Source organism: Tauraco erythrolophus, chromosome 9, assembly GCF_009769465.1.
Source record: "Tauraco erythrolophus isolate bTauEry1 chromosome 9, bTauEry1.pri, whole genome shotgun sequence".
Lineage (NCBI taxonomy): Eukaryota > Metazoa > Chordata > Aves > Musophagiformes > Musophagidae > Tauraco > Tauraco erythrolophus.
In genome coordinates this window covers 6,111,456-6,135,744 of record NC_141473.1, presented here as the reverse complement: position 1 = coordinate 6,135,744, position 24,289 = coordinate 6,111,456, and the positions used below count along the sequence as shown (strand labels likewise).

Genomic DNA, 24,289 nt, shown 5'->3' with positions numbered 1-24,289 from the left:
ATCCCCATAAAACTCCAAATAAACAAACGAAAAAAAGCCTGGAGAAATGAGCTATGAGATTGATGTTGTGAGCTATAGATTTATGTTTGCTTGTGCTAGAGGCAGAAATGTCTAGAAGCCTGGTATAGAGGTCAGTACTGTCTTAATTGGTCTGGTGAATGATAGAGAACAGAAAATATAGCCACTGGCTGAGTGTATGACACAATTAAGATAATATATGGGAAAGGAATAATAAGTGTGTTTTTCCTCACTTCTTTCTGTGCTCATCTATTAGTAAGGTGTCATCTGTCAAGTGCTCCCTTTCATTAGTTAGCGTCTTGTGCTTCGTCAATGAAAGAGTTAAGGTAGTGATTAGAACTCAGAAAAAGGAATCAAAAGATCTAGACTTCATTCCTTGGTGCATCACACACTCAATATCAATTTTACTGTTGCTTTAATTGGTGCAGTTTGTAGTTGATAGTAGTACTCTCCTACTATTGTAAAACTTGTTTTTTTGGTTCTAATTACTTATGGTAGGCGCTTTTTTTGGTTCTAATTACTTATGGTAGGCACTTTTCTGTGTATTGGAACCAGTCCTAACAGAGCTGGCCAGGAGCTGGCTGGAGTTAGTTTTGTGGCGGGGATACTGTGGCTGCTCTGCTTCCAGTGCCTGAGCTGATGCTGCGAGTGGACCACTTCCAGCATTGGGATGACTCTTTCAGGATTAGCTGGCAGGGATAACTCTGCAAGAACAGCAGCATCTACATGCTCTGCTTCATGTTCTGGATTTCTGTTTATTGCTACTGCTGCCCATACTGGCAATACGTCTACAAATTATTTCTGAAATAAAATGTCAGAGACTTTCTTTTTCTTTTTTTCTCCTGTCAGACAAACTACCATAATGAATTTCTAAGAATAATTTATAGTTTATTTGGACTATTTTAAAAACTTCTGATAATGCTTGTGTTATGTCTGCTTTTTATTTTGAATTCTATTATTTGAAAACCCACTTAGGAAATTTTTTAAATCCTGTGAAAGTAAGTACAATATTGTAAGTCTGACAGTGAGACACTGAAAATTTATTCTATTGACTGCAGTTAATTTTGTTAGTTTTATTTCTTTTTTTGTGTGCATTATTTACTCCTGATACCTATTCACTGAATGCTTGGTGAAGTTTTGACCATGTCATTTGAAGATTTTTCCAGGTTTTCAGACTCAACGAAGACTTTCCAATCTGCTCTGTGTGGGGGAAAAAAAGGAATTAAAATTCTGTTCTTTCCTCAGTCCCTGGTTTGATTCAGCAATAGCCTCTAACAAAACCAGCTTGTTTTTCTTTCCGTCTGTTACTTAGGCCTCTGGCTGTTAGAAGCCTGTAGAAAATGGTGCAAATACAGAGATCTCGGACCAGAGGGATCTGCTGGTTCTCTGTGTGTTACCTGCAGGAGCTTTGTAGGGTAACAGCTGGAGCCTCATGGTTTCAGAGAGGAGAAAAGTGGTGCTGCAGTGTAAGTTACTTCTGGTCACGGAGGTGGCTCTCCGTTCTTATTGACAGAAAACAGTCTTTTGTGTCCATTTATCTTGAATGTTTAAATGATGATGATTGGCAGCCATACCTCTTCATAAATACTCTATTCTCGACCGTTTGTTACAGTCAGCTTCATTTTACTCTTAAACTTAAGACTCTGTTGAAAGTATTTGAAGCGTAGAAGACGTTTGTTTTCAGGTGCACTGCTGATACCATCTCAGATATTGATTTGGGATAGCGTATTGTTCGTGGTGCCATCCCAAATATTAAGTGTGATGTTGTATGGTTCTTTTCATTTTGACTCTGCAGTGGTTCTGTACAATCCAGTATGTTGGTTCAGGTAGGAATTCACTGGATGAAAAGATCTGACTTCTTCAGATCCGATGTGGGTTGTGTGCATGTGTGACCCAGTGGATTGCTGCTTGTTAAAAACATAAATTCAGACTGTAAAAGGAACTTACTGTTTAGAATTGTGAAATAGGAATGTCTTGTTACTAACACGTCACTGTTCATTTCTTTAAAGACCAGGTATTACAGAAGAAAAATAGTATTAAAATAGAACAAACTTTTTTTGAAAATTATTTTCACTGTTTGTTGTTCCTTCTTTCTCTTGACAGACATGCAGTGGTTGTGGAATCAAGATGCTTCTAGAGATTTACTGCTTGCCGTTCATCCACCTAACTATATTGTACTGTGGAATGCAGACACAGGCACTAAACTTTGGAAGAAAAGTTATGCTGAAAATATTCTGTCTTTTTCATTTGACCCCTTTGATCCATCACACTTAGCTTGTAAGTTTGCATGTGTAAAATAGTGTGATGAGAATATGGGTGACCAGTAAAATGTTAAACTAAAATGTTAGTATTGAGATTAAAGTAATGAATTGCAGAGAATAATGTCATTAATACCAAGAAGTAGTGTCAAAACAAACAGGGGAGTCTGTGGTCAACGTGGAATCTTCTAAAATAAGATGCTATTGTGTGAGAGGTCGGGAAAGGTAGGCATGAGTAGAGAAGTTAGAGATCTGAAAATAAATGTTTGAGACTTTATAAAGATGGTGGAAAGCACGGAGATAGGGAGCTGGAGGAAGCCAAACAGAGAACTCTGTTAAACTGACATAAAAAGCTATAAAAGGATGGATGCAGAGGGAGAATCCAGCGAAATGAGTAGACGAAGAATAAATAGTATTTTCAATAGAAAGGACTTTTTTAAAATGAATAGAGTGTGAGCAGCAGTTTCAGGAGCAATTCAAATGTTAAGGGGGATGTAGTGCAGATTTATTGACATTTTAGCAGAAAGAAGCTAAGAGAATTTAAGAGAGTCACCATTTTATTCTTTAATTTAGCTTGATCACTCCTGATGTATAATGAGACAGTGTAGTTTCCTGGCTTTGGGATTGTCTTTTTTTAATCTGCCATACCATTCAACCTAAAAAAAGAACTTTATTTTCGAATAAACATGTAATAAAATCTTAAGCCACATCTTTACAGCTCAGCTGAATCTTTATACTGCAACATAAATAATGTGAGTTAATGATTCTTTGAGCCATGCTCTGCATGAGAACAAAAAATGGTGATATAGCCAGTGAGGGCAACCCTGCCTTCTATTTGTGTTGTGAAGCTTAAAGAAAAATAGTTGATGAGAGAGAATAACTATACTGAAGAAAGAAGAGGTTTCTGCCAGTAATGCCCACAGTATTTTTTTCATACAGATTTAATTTTGAAAAATTGAGTTTTGTGGATATAATTACTGTAATGAACCATCTGCAGCTCTTTCAGTAGAAGGTACCTGTTGTCTACAATGATGAGTTTTCTACCTAATACAATATTATTAAAGTTATTAGCATTTCTCTTCACCAAAATTTCATTAATTGGAATACCACAATCAAATTACAGATTGGATTTTTCTATAATAAAAACTGTTTTTCTTGGTACAGTGCTCACCAGTGAAGGAATAGTGTTCATCTCCGACTTCTCTCCTTCCAAAGCTCCTGCCAGCTCAGGGAAGAAAGTTTATATCTCTAGTCCACATTCCAGTCCTTCTCACAACAAACTGGCTGCTGCTACAGGGGCCAAAAAGGCCCTTGATAAAGTAAAAATCTTAATCAGTAATGAAAAACCAAGGTAGGTTGCAAATATTTCTTCTCAGGTAATGTTTTGTGTATCTGTGTATTTTACAGGTGTAATTAGATTAAAGTCTGTAAGATAATTAGTTTTTAAAAAGAAAATTCATTGAGGTAGGCAGGTGGTTGGATGTCCTATGTAAGAATACAACATTGACAGTTGTTCATCCAGTTCTGTTTATGAAAGCAGCCATATTGTCCCAGCATGTTCTACGTAAGTTAATGATGTAATGTTCTCCCTTCACTAATGGATTTTCATGCAGGTGTAAATTCAGAAACATCTTTCTTGGAGAAGTTGGGTTGGGGGGGAGAAGATGCAAATGGGCTAACGTATCTCATTTCAATTGTGGATGAGAAGGGATGTAATAAGAGAATAAAAATTCTGTAAGTACTGATATCTGAGAAGAGTTGTCATTCTGGTATTATATATCTTACTGCAGTAGGAGGCATTTTTTAAATTAATAGTGTATAAATAAAACTAGAATTTAATACATTTGTCTGTTTTCTGACCTTTTAAATCTAAAGTTGTTGCATTTTGAGGTTTGGGTTGGTTTTTTTTTTTAGAAATTCTCTAGACCGCTTTCTTTTGTGTGGTGTATTTCTTTTTTTCCTTTTGTGCTTTCGGTTTGAGTAATAAAAGTATTTATTGAGCATCTAGCGAATTTGAGAACAAACTAGTCAGACTATGTTGTCTTGAACCGAAAATTTAGTGCAGATATGGAGTTTATACTCTGTTGTAATAAGATTTTTAAATTGCATACTGGAGAGAAGATTTAATGATACTTCCTTTCGTAATCATTTAAGAAATCGTGATTTTTTTTTTTTATATGAAGTTAAAGGGCGTGATCTTGTGTCATTTTCTGTTCTGTAATGCCTGATGAGACAGTACCTGTGCTGCTGCAGCCTTATGTATGCTCTGTAATAACAGCAGATGAGCAAAGATACCATTTTTCTGCATTCTCCTGATTGCGTTTTAAGTTGTGTGTGTGTATTGCAAAGAGTATGATAGTCTTCTCTTTTCCTCCCTCCTTTTCTATACAGAACACCCCAAAAAAGTAGAACCAGAAAAGGAGAGGAAAAAATTGTAGCAGCAATGATTTATCTGGTTTTACTTTACTTTAGGGAAACTTTGAGGAAAGAGGAGCAGGAGATTGTCAGGAAAGTGATTGCAGACAAAAAGGGGCTCATACTCCTGAAGCAAGGAGTGAGATGCAAGGATGGTTTACTTTATGGTAAAATGAGGAGATTGAGACCAAGCAAAACCCCTCAAAGGGATGATACATTAAATCAATTCAGAGACCTTCAAACCTGAACAGAGCACGAGGATGATTTTCTTCAATGTGACTTAAATGCAGTTCACTGAATGGCATGTACCTAATGAACCTCTTCACGTTGCAGCCAGTCTCCTGTTAACAGTCAACAAAACGATGAACATTCCTGCTCATTGCTGCTTTCTTTGAGTTTGAGGACTGGTATTCTTGATAGGCTGGTTCTGTTCATTTCAAAATGAAGTAATATGCATAATAATGTAAACATTGAAGCAAGCAGTATGTTTAAGGGAAATGTTCCATGAATACCAGTAAACGTCATGGCAGCTAGCACTGTTCATAATTGAATTGCTTTGTATTTGAGATGTGCAAGAATTATACTTGCTCCATTTGAATTACGTACTATTGTAAAAATTACGCTTATTTTATTTAGCCAAAAGTCAACACATTGTGTGTCATTTAAAGGTCAGTGATGCTTTGCACTGCTGTAGCAATTAAATGGAATTTTACAGTTCCCCAGTGACGAAAGTGGGGAATACTGGAAAAAATGCAACTGCAGGAAAATTTATGCTGTTAATTTTATTTTGAACTTGAAGCATTTGTTGATACTGAACTTGATTAAAGTTTGTATCTGATGTTTTGCAGTGCTGAATCTGTAACACTCAACGACTGTCTTCAGTTGTCATATTTGCCTTCCAAAAGAAACTACATGCTGTTACTGTATCCCAGAGAAATTTTGATTCTTGACTTGGAAGTCAATCAGACAGTGGGTGTGATTGCAATTGAAAGAACAGGTGTGCCTTTCCTTCAGGTAATGATTGGTTTCTATTGTTGTAATAGTTTATTAAGATCATGTGTAAGTTCATAACCCACTGATAGTTGTGTTTTAATTAGTTCTAGAGGATGAAAAGAAGTTGGGTCACCAGGAGTAAGAATCTCCTCTGAGCCAAGCATTGTTTCATTTAGTTTTCTGAACTCTGAAGCAAAACCACTTAATTTTGTGGTATTAAAAAAGTTACCGGTGTGGAAACAGGACGTTTTGTTCTCTAGTGGTTAAGCTGCTTACACGCAAGTTAATACTAGTTCTATGAGCATCTACCTTTGCTTAATTAGACAGCTAAGTCTAGTCTGAGGTCTTACTGAAACATCTTTATTCTCTTGGAATCATGGATTCTGATATCAAAAAAGTAAGTTGGTTGTTGTTATTTTTTCAAGTGATAGCTAAAAAGATTGAGTACATCAATGTTTAAAAAAACCCCACCAAATCAGCAAACAATTCAAACAACTTTCAATGAATTTCTCAAATTAATTTATTTCCTTAGTCACAAGTACTGTAACTAAAGAAATTCATGGAAGTTTTGCATTAATGGTAACATTTTTAGTGATTTGCTTATACATCAGAGATTGTTACGTTCATTTGCAAGTGTACTCTACAAAGGATAAAATTTTGATAACCCAATATAATGTGGTATCTCTTTACCTAGGTAATTCCTTGTTTTCAACGCGATGGGTTATTTTGCCTACATGAAAATGGTTGTATAACTTTGAGAGTTCGGAGATCTAACAGCAGTATAACTGGAACTCCAAATGAAGAGCCAGGTAACTTTTGTGTCAAAAATGTCTGGAGGTGAACGTTGAGACGTTTTAATTAGTACTTTAGTACCAGTATTAACCATCATGCCTCATGCAGGGTGGTGAATTACAACCCTCCTAGGGTTTTTTTCTTATATATGAAATTTAAATTTAAATTTATGCTGCATTCTCCCAAAATTGTTTTTGACTTGTCTATAATTGAGTGCAAAATAAGATATTAATATTCTGAAAATCCTTTTATCACTAAAACTACTTAAGTTATGAAGTGACTTAACAGTCACATATACCAGAAAGTTTTAGATAAAATATTTCTTTGTGTTTTTATCTTTAAGAAAAAACATATCTTCCAGGAAAACATAAGGTTTTGGAAGTAGTTTGGTCAATTGGAAGAACTGATTTTAGAACTTAAGACAGGCTTAAATTTAGATTAAAATCTTAAGTTATTAAACCTTTTCTCTTTTATGGAAGATTACTAAGAATGACCTTTTAAATATAATGGTGGAGTTTGGAAAAAAGAAAGGAGAACGTAGTTCTGTAAATGTAAATAAGATATTTTAAAGACAAAGTCACGATTTGGAGAACTTTTTAAAGCTGTATTGTATACAGCAAGATCAACAATTTATTGGTTTTGATTATTGGTCCTGATTATTGCACAGGAAGCATGTGGATTTCCACCAAAAAGCTCAATCACCCTGTAAACTTGCCTCTGTTGATTGATCACATTGTATGTTTTCCATTCTAATTGTTTGTCCTCTGTGGGACGTTGACATTACAGATCCAGACCCAGTTCAGGAGCTGATTTATGATTTAAGAAGTCAGTGTGATGCAATCAGGGTCACAAAAACAGTTCGACCCTTCAGTATGGTGTGTTGCCCAGTGAATGAGAATTCTGCAGCTCTCATAGTCAGTGATGGCAGAGTAATGATCTGGGAATTAAAATCAAGTATTTCTGGCAGAAATTTGCGTAACAGGTAATGGTTATTTATTTTTCTTATCCAGTCTTCCATCTGTTACATTTACAAGTGGCATGTAGTATTTAATTATATTCTAAAAGCAACAGTGGTGTCCTATGAATGAAAGGAAGAGGAATAAAATATATCATCCAAATAGATTAGTTCCTTTGATTTGGGGAAGTGAAGGAACTGTATTTACTCTTCTTTCTTTAAAAAAATGATTTCATACTAAGTGGTTGGAATAAGGAAACAAAAGATAAGAATGAATACTCACATTATTTGGGGGGAACATTTTCTTCTCACTTGGCTTTCTTCAGACTATATAATTTTTGTTAGGAATGACTCTCACTTTCAGTCACGTGAAAGGACTGCAAAATGACATTTTTAGTAGGGGAAAGGTTTTCTGCTAGATTGTGTGAATTTGACACAGAGGAACATAAGACTGCACAGCAAGTGGCTGGAATATGATGGTATAAACAATATTTTTATATACAAAGCCTTTAGATTCTGAGCAGTTTCTAAAAATACTGTATAAAGTAGTATAGTTCTTTAAACATTCAGTGTATTAAGGTCATTCTGCTGCAATAAACCTTTAAAGTACTATTAGATAAAATAAATAACTTACTGCAATAAAAGAAATACAGAATTCTTACTACGTGCTTAAATGTCAGAAGTACCGTATTTTCAACATAGATCCTTTTGTTGCTCATTAGTGATTTAACTTTTTTATTCTTGGTATTCTCAAAAATACTGTTAGATGGATTCTTTGTGATGCATATCCAAGAGAGCTGTTTAGCATCTATTTGTTACTGGGTTTTACTTCTTAGGATTCTTGGCTCTTTTCTAAAACATTGACTTTTGTCATGATTATATAACCAGGAAAAATGTAATAATAATAATAATGATAGAAGAGCTGCTGAGCCTAGAGGATTCTGGATATGGTTGGATTGTACTGAAAAGTAAAGCCTATTTCTAGTTAGCACAGTGTCTTTCATGGATTTTTGGAGGAGTCTTTCTCCATTAGCTCTTGATCCTGCTGGATTTGATGGTCTTAATGGTAAACTTAGGTAGCGCTGTTTCTGTTGTAGCTTTGTAGGTGCAGAGGCAATTGGGTTTCATATGTTAGGCATTGCTTCAGTTATGGGTTTTGTCATCTGGAACCTATATAAGAAGTTTATATAGGTTAACAAAAAGTGTTCCCCAAGTTCAGGAATCTGTTCTTAAACGTTGAAATATTTATGGTCGTTCCTTAGCTGTGTTCATTACCGTAGCTCTACATATTAATACACATTAAACATTTTAAAGTTTCCATTCTATGCTTAGCTACGCTTCAGAACAAGGTCTATGTCTGATTGTTCTTCTGTTACTTGTGAATATTTCTGTAAGGAAGATGAAAGTTATTTTATATTTTGTACATTTTTGTGTGCCTTATCTCCTGGTAGAGTTGGTCATGGAAGTTGATGTTGAGACTAATCTTGTCAAAATACTCTGCAACTAGTAAGTGGTAGTAATACTGAAAGAACAACCTCAGGGAAAAAACTAAATTGAGGATGTAAGTCAACAGCTGTCTGGTTTGTATTAGGAAATTGCTTTCTTTTCTTTTACAGCAGTTCAAGCGCATCGCCTTTGTATTCCCCAGTCTCATTCTGTGGAATTCCTGTAGGAGCGTTCCAGAATAAACTTCCTGACCTCTCATTAGACAACATGATTGGTAAGAATTTCTTTCACTAATATTATTGTTACCCATTTCTAGGATTTTTGAATCACTGTACATCTCAGTTTACTTAAAACCGACATATGTTAGAATCATTTTCTATGCAATTTAAGTAGTAATTCTGAAAGAGAATAATTCCTATTTGCTAAAGAAATTATCAAATTAATCTTTTTGAGGATTTTATGTTGAGGACCAATGTTCAAAGTTCATTCTCTCTCATGAAAAGAAGTAATTTAAAATGGAATTTGGCCAAAACGCCTTCATTTTTTAAAAATAATCTTAAACGGAGGAAGACACTTTATCTGACGCATCCATCTTTCTGAAATCTAGCTAGCAACCAACACTTCAGTACTGAGAAATGTTCTTAAAGGTGGTTACCTTTCTGTTTTAGACTAATTTTTGTTGGAAAAGTGACTAGCTCTGCTTAAAGCCGCGTTGATGCAGGTTTGAATGTGGTTTGATAAAAGTTGTCGATATTGCTAGGCGCAGGCAGCTTACCACTGCGGGAGGTTCTTTTGTGCTTTATCTCATCTATTTAAAGTCTGCATTTAGGGCATGATTTTTTCTCTGATCTGCATTTCCTGTAGTCATTGACATCATAGCTATTGTCATTTTGTACCTTACATCACTTGGACTAGTACAGCTGACTGCAGAAGTTATGCAGCAGTGGAATTATGTGTTTCTTGTGCCCATCTTTATTGTAGCATCCAAGCAAGTTCACTGTATTTCTAGCAGTGGATTGCACTCAGTTTTTCCTGTTCACAGTTATACCTCCATATGGCTTTGAATGGGTCTAATAATTTTAAAATATTTGTAACTAACCTCAAAAAAAAAAAGGAGAAAAAAAATAGAAACTACCCTTGAATTCTGGAAGAAGACTGAAATGATTGCACTTACTTTTTTTCCCCTCTTTCTTCCTTTTTTTTTTTCCTTTTCTTCTTCTTACTGTTTGGAAAGAAAGCTGGTATTGGAGAAATTAGATGAACTGCAACCTTCCAAAAGGCTTTATCGTACAGATTTCAGCATGAAGGAATGTCTCTTTAAATAAACATTGCTAAAATATGTTAGGTTATTTGTAATTTTTATTTTATAAACTCCTGTGTCTGATAACTTTCTGTAACATCTCAGATTGAAATTTAATACTAACAAGAGCTTTCATTTTTAAGCAGGGCAAGGCACAATTGCTGGAGAAGAGCAGTTAAAAAGTTCTTTTCTGCAAGAAGTGCACCTCAAATTTCTGCTGACTGGACTTCTTTCAGGACTTCCTTTGCCTCCGTTTGTTATCCGCATGTGCCCACCTCTTACAACAAAAAACATTAAACAGTATGAACCAATCCTTGCTGTTGGTAAATATCTTGAATAGTTTATCAGTTGCTCTGAAAATATTAAATTCTAGATTAAATGCAAATATAGTTACTAATACAGAAAAAAATCTATTTTTTGATTCAATGTAACTCATCACAAATAGTGACCCTTGTATTAATTTGCATCTATGATAGCATTTGGATTCTTTTTTTTACTGCCTTGTGTTAAAATAGTGCTACCTGAAAAATTGCAACATATTAGCAAGTTTGTATTTATCCTTTCATTTACTATGATATTGGTCTGTTGATATGCTCAGCGTTTTGCATGCTGCTCTCACATCATTCTAAATATCACTAAATATGGACTTCTGCAGCGCTGCATTCCTAGAATAACTAAATTAAGAGACTGTACTTTTGTTACGATGTAAGTACCTAAAAATATACTTAAAGCTTGTTATTTTTCCTGAATTAATCTATTCTATCTTACTACAAATGTAGTTAACTCATCTGGATATTACAGTAGTTGCCAGTGGGCACCTGATTTATTAACTCTTGGGTTCTTCCTGTTTAAATCTGATTTTTCTGGCATGCTCTTCCGCACCACATCAGGGATTTCACAGTGTATCCACACAGGCTGCTGTCTTTCTCTGCAGTCAGTGGACTGGAACAGTAGACACATAGGTTGTAGTAGGCTCTAAAATTAGACCTCCAGATTTGAATTGTTCAAACGTGCTCTTGGTATATCTAAGGTACCAGTTGATTCTCGGCTGCCCTGTCAGGGTTGTGCCTGTCGCAAGTCAGACTTGGGAGTTTCCTGTTATTCTTAAGGTTGCCAGTACTATAAAACCTTAGATTTTTGGACGAGACAGGGGCAGGGGGATTGTGAAGCTGAAGGCTATACAGGAGCTTACAAAGAGGATCTCACTCCAGTAATGAAAATGCCATAATAATGCACGTATGTATGTGTGGTGTTCTTGTAATACTTACATTATTACTGAGCTGAAAGTACCCTCAATAATTGTGCTCTGAAATGCAGGCAAGCTGTCATTTGTACATGATGTGATGCTACTAAAATGTAACTCTCAACTTCTATATAAGCAGTAGCTGTTAAAACAGGTGAAATATAAAGATTAGAAAACTAATAGGTTAAGTATAAAGTACATTTACAGCAAAGTCTGCAGCACTCCAGACTCAGGGTACCTGAATGGCTCTTCAGATATCCATTGTTGTATTTAATAAGTTGATATGAGTATAAAGAAAAAAGGAGAAGGAAAAGTAAGTCTTCCCAGTGTCTAACAGAAAATTATAACTTTCAGTGTTTCAGAAGGTATTTGATCTAGTTGAAGCTACTAGCTACCAAGTTATTGATTTATAATTGGAAAGAGGTCATTATTTCAGGGATGAGAAAGCAGAATTGCTTTAATGATTCAGTAAAATCTACCCATGATTCTCTCCTGGGATTATTGTGGATAAGAGTTAATACTTTTCCTTGAGGCATTTACTTATCTTGAGCAATCAAAACAAAACAAAACGTTCCTCTCTCCTGCAACTGGGTATGCTGTGAAAATGCAAGAATGAACAGATTTTCCACAGGCCCTACAAGTAGGTTCAGCAAAATGTCTTGATCCGAATGGATTTCACTGGCTGCAGAGAACCTTGGAGAGTTTAATATTTGGGGTTTAAGCAGTAAAAATCAAAATACCTTTTCTAAAATTGTAAAATAAAAGTTAAAAAAATAGACAAATAACTGTAAATCCTGCATTTTCACTAAAGTATGGAAGAAGAGAATAAAATGAGTCTATATTTTTTTTTTTTTTAAATCACTATAGGTACAAGTAATGGCTCTGTCCTGGTGTTTCATCTTACAAGTGGACTCTTGCACAAAGAGTTAAGCATCCATTCCTGTGAAGTCAAGTAAGATTTTAATTTTAATTCTTACTGTAATCCTTGTCGGAGGCAAACATTTAACCATCTAATGAATGTTGTACCAGCAATGTGGGTGTCTTGTTTTATTGTTAATGATGCTCAAGAAAATTGCCTGTTGAGTAGTCTACCTTAACAGTATCTTTGCTGTGTATAAGCAGTAACAGACTGTGAAAATTAGAGTGAAAATTACACTGAACTAAATATTTGAATTGGGGCTGAAATTGCTATTGAGGCAGTTCTAGTCCTAATTGAAGTAAAAATAATTTTATCGTTAAAAGATTTTAAAGACCAAATGCAGGACTTGGTATTTATCCATCCACAGTTTTAAAGCTGTTGTACTGTGTGTTTGTGTATACGCTTTTTGGATAACTAATGGCAAAGATATTCAAGATGGTGCTTGCTGGATACATTTTTCTAGATAGACTTAAGCATGGGAAATGCAGTATTTATTTTTAGTTGTAATATTAAAAAAAAAAAAAATTGTACCAGAGTTGTGGCATGAAGCCTTCATCACGGTGAAGTCTTCATTTTACTGTTCATTCTACAAAACTATAAGAAAAATATAGGAGTCTGAGAATAGATAACTTCATTATGTAAAGCTACTTTGAATTTACCACCAAAATCACGTAAATACATTTACGTTTGTGGTGTGATTAGTAGGCAATGTAAGCATATAATTTTCCTTTCTGTTCTAAACCATTGGAGGTTTTTTGTTTCATAGCATTAACTACTTACAAAATTATTTTAATTTTGTATTCCCTGACACAGCACAAGAAGAGACTGCTTTTATTCTCATTAAGGTGGTTATTGAATTCAAAATTAAAACCACTACTAACATTTCACAGATTAAAAAAACAAACAAAAAAGTAAGGTGAGGAGACAGGAGGAAATATATTTTTGAAAAAATAATTTTTTTTGGGAGGGGGGGCTTCATGTATTTTTGGAAGTATTGTTAGTTTGGGCTTTTCTCTTTGTGAAGGTTTTGCAAGTTTTGAATACATTGTCTTTCTAGGAACTGTCCTTGCACAAATGGTATTTTTAGAACAAAATTTAAATGATTGTGAATTTTGTTTAGTCATGAGCTGTTACTTGGATAAGTCTTTTAAATATTTATTTTAATTCCTCAATCCCTCTCTTAATGGTCTGAATGACTTTCTGCATAATTTTTACAAGTTCAAGTGAGTGCTTTAAACAATGTAGAATAAGGTAGAGTAATTTTTTTTTTTTCTTAATAATTCCTGTTCGTGGAGTGCAACAGCTTTTCTTTTGGTGGGAATTCTTACTTTACCTCTAAAGTGCAGGTAGATTGGATAATGCCTCTATTTTAGTTTTAACTGAAAATACACATTCAGGGAACACCATTATTTTAGTATATAATTGTGAATACCTTGAAATTGTAAATCAAGGCCAGCAGAGTTTTCAGTGTCTTGTAAGTTTAAGAAGAGAATGTAATAAAACTAAGTTCTTTGGAATAGTGACTGTCCTTTACATGTCAACTGTGCTGAAGTAATGGCCACTGAGTTGTCTAGGTGCTAGCAATTGACATTTTTTTTGAGATTGAAGTGCTCCTTTTTAGAAGCTACATATGAAGTCAAGTACCGATTTAAAAAAAAAAAAAAAAATTAAAATTCGCAGTTCTGTATTGTGGTTAAACGTAGGGCAAATTGTTTTACTGTCCTCCATTTAACATAGTTAATACTTGTGAGTAACCTTGAATATTCATTTTGTCTGTGATTATTATTTAGCTGTTTCACTATTTATTTAGAATTATGAGAGTAAATACTTTTCCCTGGAGCTTAATTTGCTTTTATTAGGAGATCAATTTGGTTTTATTAGGAGATGGAGGCAAGAAGCAGCGGAAATGCTTCAGAGCACACAGAAAAGTTAATCAGACTACTGCTAGGAGTATAAGTGAGGGGAAAAAACAGGGAGACTGTAGCATGTGTGCTGGCTGAAAGAAGCTGTGAGCAGGAGGTCAGTCTTTCTTCCTTCTTCAGGATACAGAGAAATGCAATTAATTCTTAGTACTGAGGGCAATTAGAAGAACTGTGAAATAACCAAGTCTGATACCTGTTCTAAGTGGGTGAATCTAAGCTATTGTGGTAGGATACACGAGATGATGATACTTCTTCAATGCAGAGGCGAATGGATTTGAGACATGTAAATAAAATGCCTGCGATGTAGCTTCTAGTTGAGTGAAAGTAGTACATCTGCAGTGCCTTTCACTGCTCCTTTTGCTTATTCTGGTAGATAGTTAGCTATGACTAGAGCAGTGCTTCTCATTCTTTTTCACTGAAGCGCAGCAAGTTGAAGGTTACTTTAATTTTTAAAATCGAATTCCGAAGTCTCCGTTAGAGGATGTACAACCACCTCAGATGTACCATGTTCTCCACTTGTTTGTAATTTCTTTTTCCTTCATCTTGCCCTTCTTAAAAAGGAAAAACTTGTTCCATTGCTGATGTTACTTTTGGATATGTACACTATACAAATACTTTTGAAGAAAATTCTTTTCAAATAATAAAATCTGAGGCTGAGAGTATTTTCTGATAATATGATGGAGATTTTAATACGTTTTTCTTTAATATACAATTTTATTTCCAATGTTACCTTTCTCTTTTTCTTATAATTCTTGAAATTAATATGAGTAGCAGCTGCCTTATCATAAAGTCACAACAATCCATTCCCAGCTGGAAAAGTTTTTTGTTTGTTTTTTTTTTATCTGCTTCAGTACACTCTGTAATTTATTTGCATTGGAAACATTCATCTGAATATTACCCCTACAGTAACTGAGGCAAGTTGAATGTATAGAATACCTGAATTTCATATTTTAAAAGAGTGGATCCAATCTGAGAAACAGTTTACAGCTGAATGTGACCTTTAATTCTAGTAGACAGAGATGTCTTTTATTAGGAAATCTCACAAATGGAGATGTTTCAGTAGGAAAGGTATTAATTATTGCCTTCATTAATACCACTGTCGTCAGATTCTCAGTTTACATGTATGACAATAACAATAACTGTATTGTTTCAGGTGCAAGCATTTATTTAAGCTAAGGTTTCCTTTTGATTATGAATGATTTGGGTTTCTGTAAATTTTTATTGGTATTGACAGATGGCCAGCTGACAGCAAAGAAAAAGGACTTGTCCTGTTAAATATGAGCTAATGAAAGAAGTATAGAAAATACCTCAGGTCTTTGAACAAGGTTGATGAATAACTACTGGCAATAACAATGCATTACGAGTATTCTATGCTTTTTCCAAAAAAACATAGTAGAAAAAGAGATAAAAATTAGAAAGATGTCCGAACTTGTGTTTCTTCCATTTCAGAAAGCACCCTGTATTTGCAACCTTTCGGAGACTTGCAATTTCTTTCATTATTGCAGGCAAAGATTCCTATTCAATCGTTCCTGTAATGTTTCAGTTAATAATTGAATACTTCTCATTTTGATTGAAATTATTGCTTGAACTTTCATAGGTCCTGGTGGGAAAAGGACTGGGTCCTAAATTTTTAACTTTACTTGAGGATTTAGGAATAAAGCCTCCCCTTTTTTTTTTTTCTAAAGCTTGAAATAAAAAAATAAAGAAAAATATGGCTGTAACTTGTATGTAAAAATATTATGGGAGTGCTTTTTGCTTTTACCTTTCTACATTGAATTTAGGAAGCTGCACTCTAGCGTTGAGTATCTGTGAGTGATTTTATAGAATCGTAGAACCATAAAATGGTTTGGGTGGGAAGGGACCTCAAAGATCATCTAGGTCCAACCCCCCCCTACCATGGGCAGGGAAAGCCTCCACTACACCAGGTTGCTCAAAGCCTCATCCAACCTGGCCTTGAACACTGCCAGGGATGGGGCAGCCACAACTTCTCTGGGCAACCTGTTCCAGTGCCTCACCACCCTCACAGTGAAGAGGGTTGGGGGCCCCAGAGCTGAACACAGCACTGCAGGGGGGTCTCACCAGAGCAGAGCAGAGGGGCAGAATCCCCTCCCTCGCCCTGCTGCCCACGCTGCTTTGGATGCAGCCCAGGACACAGTTGGCTTTCTGGGCTGCCAGCGCACATTACCGGCTCATGGTGAGCTTCTCATCAACCAACACCCCCAAGTCCTTCTCCTGAGTAGAAGTTTTTTTTCACAAAAAAAAACCCAACAACCACTTTAAAAAAAAAAAAAAGTTTTTATTCTCAGGAGAAGAATTTCCACAAAAGTAACCGGTGTTTGTAACTGAAATTTTTGTTTTAACTAAACAAAAAACAGTGTAGTCTGAAAAGAAAGCGCTTCCTTAATTTAATTTGGTAACTTTACATTTGCATCATAGTTGTAAACACGTAGCTTCTTCTAATGCTTAAATATAGTGTTTCCATAAAATGTAGAAAATTCCTTTTGTACTGTTATTAAATTGAAGAATATGCATGAAAAAAGAATTATTGTACTTCAGCCAGGCTATTTTCTAGCCATTCAAATATTTTTGGCTAATATGCTCCATGTACTCTCTTCTGATGACAGGGGAATTGAGTGGATAAGCTTGACTGGGTTTATTTCCTTTGCCACATCAACACCTAACAATCTGGGACTAGTAAGGAATGAGCTGCAGCTGGTGGACCTACCAACAGGTTAGTGTTGCCTGAGAAATCTGTACAAGAGGTTGACAGATTTGCTGGGGAGTGACAAACAAGTTCTTGCTACTTTTTTTTTTTTTAAATTCTTTTGTCATGACAAGACAATAGAGAGAAGTTTTAACTGGTTTGCTCTTCTGTCCTTGTGAAGCCACGTAATGTTTTTTGTCTGGTGCTCTGCAGACAGACTTGAAACACCACCTTCCCAGAGATGCAAAGGCTTGGGCTTGCTAAAAGAATGAATACGTGTCAGGAGGAGGTTTAGGAGCATTCACACAGCATGAGTATTAGTGGTCTATCTTGTTCACAAAGTGCATGTATTTCCAAATGTGTTTTGTCGTAGTCTACACCCGTTTTTTCATGTGCACCTGAAAGAGTGTTGAACCATTTATTGTGGTTTGTATCAAAACCAGAAAGTTTTTCAAGATAGACCAGACGCGTGGCCAGATTTTGAGTGTGTGTATGAATGTAATATGGATATTTTAATAATAAAATTGGAAGCTTTTATAAAGAATTGGAAGTTAAAACTAAAAATTTTTTTTAAAGATACAGTTGACAGCAAAACTTACAGTCAGATTGTGTTTTTCACCTACTCTGGCCCTATAATGGATGACAAGTATATTTGTGATTGAGTCCAATATTTGCACAGTACTAGGAGGTATAATTTGGCAGATTAGATGGCCCAAAATAAGAAGCACTTCAATAATTTTAAATTATTTTTGAATGTGAAAACCTGAAGCCGTTTAATTTCCAATTAGTCTTGTAACACATGTCTAATTCTGAATTGCTTTATGTAGCATAAAGTGATTTTTTTAAGTTGTTTTTTAAGCTTATGGAAGAGACTTAATTTTTATATTTCTAGAGAGCTGCACAAAGAGGCTGTTCCTTTAACATGACAATATTGTAATTTTTTTTCCAGATAATGTCTTTTGTTAATTTGTTTAAAATCAAAACAGAAAAGAGATATAAAATAGGATTTTGATTTTTCACTCAGCTTGTAAATCAGTGTTGAAACATTTATAAATATGTGATAAAAGGCTCAGTATTTCCACAGGCAACCAAGTTTCAAGTAAGTGTGAATACCTGAGACTTTAGCATATGGTTTGCTTAAAAAAATGTTATTTTTCCTCTTTTAAAGCTTACAGCAAAGACCTAACTACTTAACTGTTTGTTTGTTGGTTCTTCCATCACTAATTAGCCCAACTTTCCATTTTTGGGCTAGGAGAACTGTACTGATTTATATCTAGATCATCAGCACTTTGACAAAATTCTCATTTATGCTTCTGAAAGATAAGGAAGAAAATTCCTAAGGTATTTGATCACTGATGAAGAAAATGGTGCTGGAAGGTTTCCTATAGGCTGGCCTCTGACATGAGAACTCTAACTAGCATTGTTTATAACTAGGTTTATTCACCTAATTGGCATAAGATAAGTAATTTGGCATAAGGTAAGAAATTTAGCTATGAGTAGCCACAGAAGTGGCTAAAGTTTGAAAACTTGAATTTTCCTTGATGGAGAATGAAACTCGCATAAGAGATTCTGTGATAACCCAGTGTTTGTAGATCGTTATTTATTTTAGTGATACATATAATACCTTTAATTCTGCAACGCTTGGTTCAGGTGGGTCAAAATTTCATTGGGAATAAGATTATAAGTTCTTCAGGTTTTTTCTTTTAACTGGAAAGAAATAGAGAATGGTTCAGCTAAGTGTTGAATGAGTTAGTACTTCATGGAAATGCTTTCAGACTTCTAAATATGAGTTTATGTCAGAGTTGATTTCTCTTACAAACCTTGAAATCTACTCATGAATTTCCTTCTTTGGGTAATGGAGAGTATATCTGATTGACTTTGAGTGGAAAATAACGACTCTTTGTACTCTATACACAAAATGCTGATTATGCATCAGTTTCAGTAGTGCTCTGGAAGTGAGTCAGGTGTTATATTGGACAGTAAAGTTTACATTATATTTAGTCCTTTGAAACCTAGTAAAACTTTGACAGGGATGAGAGTAATGTAAGATACGGCAGATCACTTGCAGATGTTCTAATATAGTTTGTAAACAATTTCTGTTTGCAAACAGAATAGTTTATAAACTATTTCTGTATTTAGTTTAGTAGCTATTTCTGTTTTCCCCCATGTCCTTTTTTGTGTTCCAGGCAGGAGCATCGCGTTTCGTGGGGAGCGAGGCAATGACGAGCCCGCTATTGAAATGATAAAGGTGTCTCATTTGAAGTAAGCAGATCAGCCTCGTGAAGTTTATAACATCTACTCTGCTACATTAAGATCCTCATAACTTAATAGAAATACCAGGAAAAAACATTCCAGAGAGTATAGAAAAATGTGCAACAGCATAAAAAGAAAACATACTCTGGAATATTAGTTCAAAGTGCAAAAGCTGTGAATGATTCTGTGGTTGACTGTAACGTGCATCCAGTCACGTTGCAAGATCAGTCACTAATATCTTGGCTCTTTTAAGAGTTGTGTTCACTGAACTGACACTTTAATAATATTATGGAGAATAAAAGTGCTGAAGAATTTTTGTAAACTTCAATTATGTTATGAATTAATTTGCTTTTATATAGCATAAAGCTTACTTATAACTAAAAGATTGGCATTGAAGATGGGATGATTTTTTCACGTGTTTATTGATTTTCCTAAGTATGTATTTCACACCTTTATAATGTCTACTCTAAAGCCACTTATGAGGTATAGTTGTTTGAGAAGGCAGCTAATAAATGACCAAATTGCTTACCATCAAATTCTGCTTTTGATATCAGGCCTGACAGGAGGCTCTGGTCTTTATAGTATTAAAAATAATAACAGTAGTAATCTGTGAGATCACTTCACTTTCCTGTGTAAATGTAATTAAAATAGTGTTGAATTTAATAAGACATGTCTCTAAATTTTCAAAGTTTTTTTCTTTAGTGGAGGAAAGAATTAATGTTCCCTAGCTTGCATAGGAATATTTTTGGAAATACGTACGAGTTCCAGAGAACTTGGAAGAGTTCAACTGTATCAAGGTTTATTCATACATTAAAAATTGAGAACAGCCATGGGCTTAGATGGAGAGACTGCAGAATATTAAGTGAGAACAAGAAAGGATAATTTATTTGACCAGAGATTAATGGAGTTGAGAAGAGTACATATAACTGCAGAGCCTCTCTGTGTTTTCAAGTTACACATGGAAGTGTTAGACTGAAAGTGTTTTACTTACCTAGCTCCACAGATTAAAGGTCTGAAGACACAACTGACAAGTGGTTTAGTGTAAGAGGATTTTATGTTCATTTATCACTGGATTAGGGAAGTGGCATGCGCCTTGGAGTAGAGGAAAAAAAATCTATCCAACCTGAAGTCTTGGTATGTCTTTCTGATATCTTGTGCATTCATCAATTTGGGCTCAATATGGCTGAATTAGAGGTGCTGCTGCTTTCTCTGAATTCCTTCCCTTGTCTTCTTATTGTAATTCTGCAGTGTCACTTGACAGAAATTCCTAATTCTTTTAGTTTGGAAGGAGACCTCTTTTCAGACAGATTCTTTTGCACCTGAGTAACTCAAGGAAATCACAATTTTCAAAGTGGGTTTTGAGCCAAATTAATTTACTCTGCTTTCTCTTAGTTTTAGAGGGTTTCTGGAGTGCTGACGTGAACAACACGTGTGAAGTAAAATGCTCAAATTAAAATGGAAGGATTACTTTTGATGTAGTAAATTCTTATTTGTTTTAGGCAGTATCTGGCTGTGGTATTTAAAGACAAACCTCTGGAGATCTGGGATGTCAGAACATGCACTCTGCTCAGAGAAATGTCTAAGAACTTCCCTACAGCGACTGCTTTGGTAAAGAATAAAACCTGTTACTTACGGTTTATTAACTGTAATATGCTGAGATAGTATAAAAATCTATGAACAATTTTGCAGCAGAATGTTACCGTGTCTGTAGCATACAGATAAGTGCTTTCACCCTTCTGTTTTCATCTGTCATCAAATAGAGGCAAGAAAAAAGGAGCTACTGTTGGAAAAATCTGGTCTGCTCCTTGGGTGACGGAGGGAGGTATCACAGAAAGCAATCTTCATTGAAATCATTATAATTGACAGAAAAATCCCCAGTAAATTCAGGGAGTAAACATATGTCTTTTCCATTTTTTCCTGGACAATTTTTCACAGGAGTGGTCACCTTCTCATAACTTAAAAAGCCTAAGGAAGAAGCAGTTAGCAGCCCGTGAGGCCATGGCCCGACAGACGGTTGCATCGGACACGGAAGTTAGCAGCGTGGAATCTTCTGTTATCAGGTATTTCTCGTGCTGATTTAATACTGTTCTCTGTCAGTTGTTGTTTTTCCACCGTGTGCCATTGTTCCATAGAACAGAATATTTTTGGAACTGATTCTTCAGTACATAGCAGGCAAAGCAACTTTATGGGCCTCCCTGTAGCTTTTAGATGTGGGACTTTGGGAATCTACTGCTGAATGAGAGAAACAGTGTACGTGTTTCTCTCAGGTGTGTCTGTAGCAGTCCCTTATTTACCTGATTCTTGAAGTAAATTATTTGCCCCAAACATTTCCACAAGTGTATAAATGATTGAACTGTTGCTGCTGGTAAATTGTTTTGAAGGAAATACGTATTTTTGTGCTGCTTCTGTGCATTAGTTAGGGAGAATTTGCCTTGCAATTCTAATTTCAAAAAAGGAATGCGAGTGTCTCATTGTGTTCTCTTTAAAGCTTGTTACAGGAAGCCGAAAGCAAATCGGAGCTGAGCCAGAACATTTCTGCCAGAGAGCACTTTGTGTTTACTGGTGCTGATGGGCAGGTTTATCATCTCACAGTAGAAGGAAACTCAGTAAAAGACAGTGCAAGAATTCCTCCTGATGTGAGTTCCAATTTTCTGTGTTGTTGATGCTTTAATGCGAGTGGTCATTAATACGGCAGTTTGAAATATGAAATAAAAATTCCAACTTCAAAAACGGTAGCAATTCTCTTTTCACGTTCTTACAGTTTTTCCATTGAAAACTCTGTTGAAATAAATGTGGGTTTTTTACAAGTTAAAATCCTCATGTGCCCTGACTTGCTTTCTGAATAAATTACTTGAAATATTTGTAAAAATTTTAGTAAAGCGTACACAAAAAGCTCAAATAACAAAGGGGATGTTATTGAAGCATGTGTTTGTGCTGTTAGTGGATTTTACCTTACATCATAAGCAGCACTTGAGTGGGCCAGAGCACTATTTGTGAGTTTTAAGTTTGGGGTTTTTTTGAGTTACTCTGAAGAACAATCTAAATTTTTTCAGTTGTTCTTGAAGGCTTTGATAAATTGAACTTACAAATAGGAATTTTTTTTTTTTTTGCCTGCTTTAGTGTGTGCTAGTTTATGTTTAATGAGGTCTGTCATGTTGGTGTTTCCTTGCAACAAGAGACAAAGAAATGATTTCCATTGCTTTAAAGCCAAAATTTCTTACAAGGAAATGCCTTTTGAAGCATATTGAAGCAAATGTGGTTGACTTGATAAATGCTTATGTTCAGTAGAATTTTTTTCTGTTTTAACTGAGCAGAACTTGGTCTATTATATCATATAATAGTTTTTTAAAAAAGAAATACTGATGCTAAAATGTTAATTCCTATCTTTGGCTCTATTAATCACAAGATTTTATTCTGCTTCTTAAATACTTCCAGGGAAGTATGGGTAGCATTACATGTATTGCCTGGAAAGGGGACATCCTGGTTCTTGGAGATGTTGATGGAAACTTAAACTTCTGGGATTTGAAAGCTAGAGTATCCAGGTATGAATGCAAATTCAGTCTGACAGCATGAGATAATGAGTGTTAAAATGTCGTCCTCCCTGTATTTCAAGCATTTAATCTTTGTAGTTTTCATGATAATCTGGATAGCCATATGTGTGTATCTATAGAGACAGATTTGTCGTCCTTCTCAATCTGTACAATATCAGGATCTGCAAGGTTTGTGGAAAGGTTTTTACTATCCATGATACTAGGTATAGAATGGTTGATACTAGTCTTATGCTTTGCTTTTCTTAGGGGCATTCCTACACATCGAAGCTGGGTGAAAAAGATACGATTTGCCCCAGGGAAAGGAAATCAAAAACTTCTTGCAATGTACAACGATGGAGCAGAAATTTGGGATTCAAAAGAGGTAAGCGTCTGGCATTTTGATTATGTGCTTCTTTGCAAAATATACATATTACTTCTCAAAATCAGGACATCAGGGATTAAGTTTTACTTAGCCATAATTTCTTGCCAACAGTTTTATAATAAAGTTGTATGGCTTTTCTCAGAAGACTTTTAGTTTTCTGTCAAGCATTTTTAAGCTGTCATCAATGAAAAGTACCTTTCACTCGTAAAGATGAAAATGTCTCTGTGATACTCTGTTATTCTCATGTAGTGTTTTTGAGGCAAACATTGAAAATCTAAAGGGGAGTCCTCAATCTTACAATTTAGTCTGTGGACAAGAAAGTATTTTTACTACAGGGTTTTTACTTCTGTGCGTATTCAGGAGTATGTATTCTTCATATCATGGGTTTAATTGGTTAGGGAATACTAGAAAGCTTGCCACTTGTTAATTAACGTTGTCTAGCTTCTCTTCTTATTCAATAATTCTGTAGTAATGTTCACAAATCTGGGCTTTGCTTCAGAGGTCTTTCAGGGGATTATAGTACCATGGGGAAGGAAAGATAATTGTACTATTTTAGCTTTGGCCCCTGGAGGAAATTCAGGGTATGAGGGTGTGAAATGGGAATTTAATTTTTTTTTCTGTTCCCTTTGTAGTGAGCACCAGCTCTGAACTCAGACACTTAATTTGAGCAATATGAAACTCTCCACTGATGATAAGAGTTGGACAGTCAGTATGACTAACAACTGTGAGTTATGTAGTCAGAGCAGAATATTAACATGAGTCCCTCCTTGAAGAACGTTTGAATAGTTTTGATGCCATGGGATACTCCTCGTGTAGCTGTTCCCTCCCTTTTTCTGGGGCAAGGGAAAGAGTGTCCTACATTAAAGTATTTAAAATTAATTCACATTTTCAGCCAAAACTCTTTCAGAATATCTGTAGAAATATTTTATGGTCTCGCTCCTATTATCCATATAATCCTCTCCTTAGAACTTCATCTTTGCCTATAACCAGTTACCTGATATTTCCACATTTTTCTCTTTAAGTCTCAGAAATCATACTCTAGAGCTGTTGTACCTTACATCTCTCTAACTGTGTGCTTTGCTCTAGAACAAGTGAAAGGAAACAGCATAATGTTGATTGCAGCAGAGGCTTTGTCAATATTTCCTTATATTGTAGTGTT

At 35.2% G+C, this 24,289-nt stretch overlaps 1 protein-coding gene across 2 annotated transcripts in view; it reads left to right on the top strand.

The window, feature by feature from the left end:
* Positions 1 to 24,289, top strand: part of WDR11 (WD repeat domain 11) — a 42,197-nt gene that overhangs the window by 5,979 nt on the left and 11,929 nt on the right. Inside the window, exons 4-18 of one of the 2 annotated variants that reach the window (XM_086616658.1) lie at positions 2,122 to 2,295; positions 3,441 to 3,627; positions 5,540 to 5,705; positions 6,379 to 6,493; positions 7,263 to 7,458; positions 9,048 to 9,151; positions 10,324 to 10,500; positions 12,288 to 12,372; positions 16,886 to 16,992; positions 19,152 to 19,227; positions 20,718 to 20,826; positions 21,154 to 21,278; positions 21,707 to 21,854; positions 22,654 to 22,760; positions 23,016 to 23,130. In XM_086616658.1, coding sequence (XP_086472784.1) covers positions 2,122 to 2,295; positions 3,441 to 3,627; positions 5,540 to 5,705; positions 6,379 to 6,493; positions 7,263 to 7,458; positions 9,048 to 9,151; positions 10,324 to 10,500; positions 12,288 to 12,372; positions 16,886 to 16,992; positions 19,152 to 19,227; positions 20,718 to 20,826; positions 21,154 to 21,278; positions 21,707 to 21,854; positions 22,654 to 22,760; positions 23,016 to 23,130 — 1,991 coding nt within the window. Of the gene's footprint in view, positions 1 to 2,121; positions 2,296 to 3,440; positions 3,628 to 5,539; positions 5,706 to 6,378; positions 6,494 to 7,262; positions 7,459 to 9,047; positions 9,152 to 10,320; positions 10,501 to 12,287; positions 12,373 to 16,885; positions 16,993 to 19,151; positions 19,228 to 20,717; positions 20,827 to 21,153; positions 21,279 to 21,706; positions 21,855 to 22,653; positions 22,761 to 23,015; positions 23,131 to 24,289 lie in introns of both variants that reach the window. The other variant, XM_086616657.1, reaches the window with a different exon arrangement.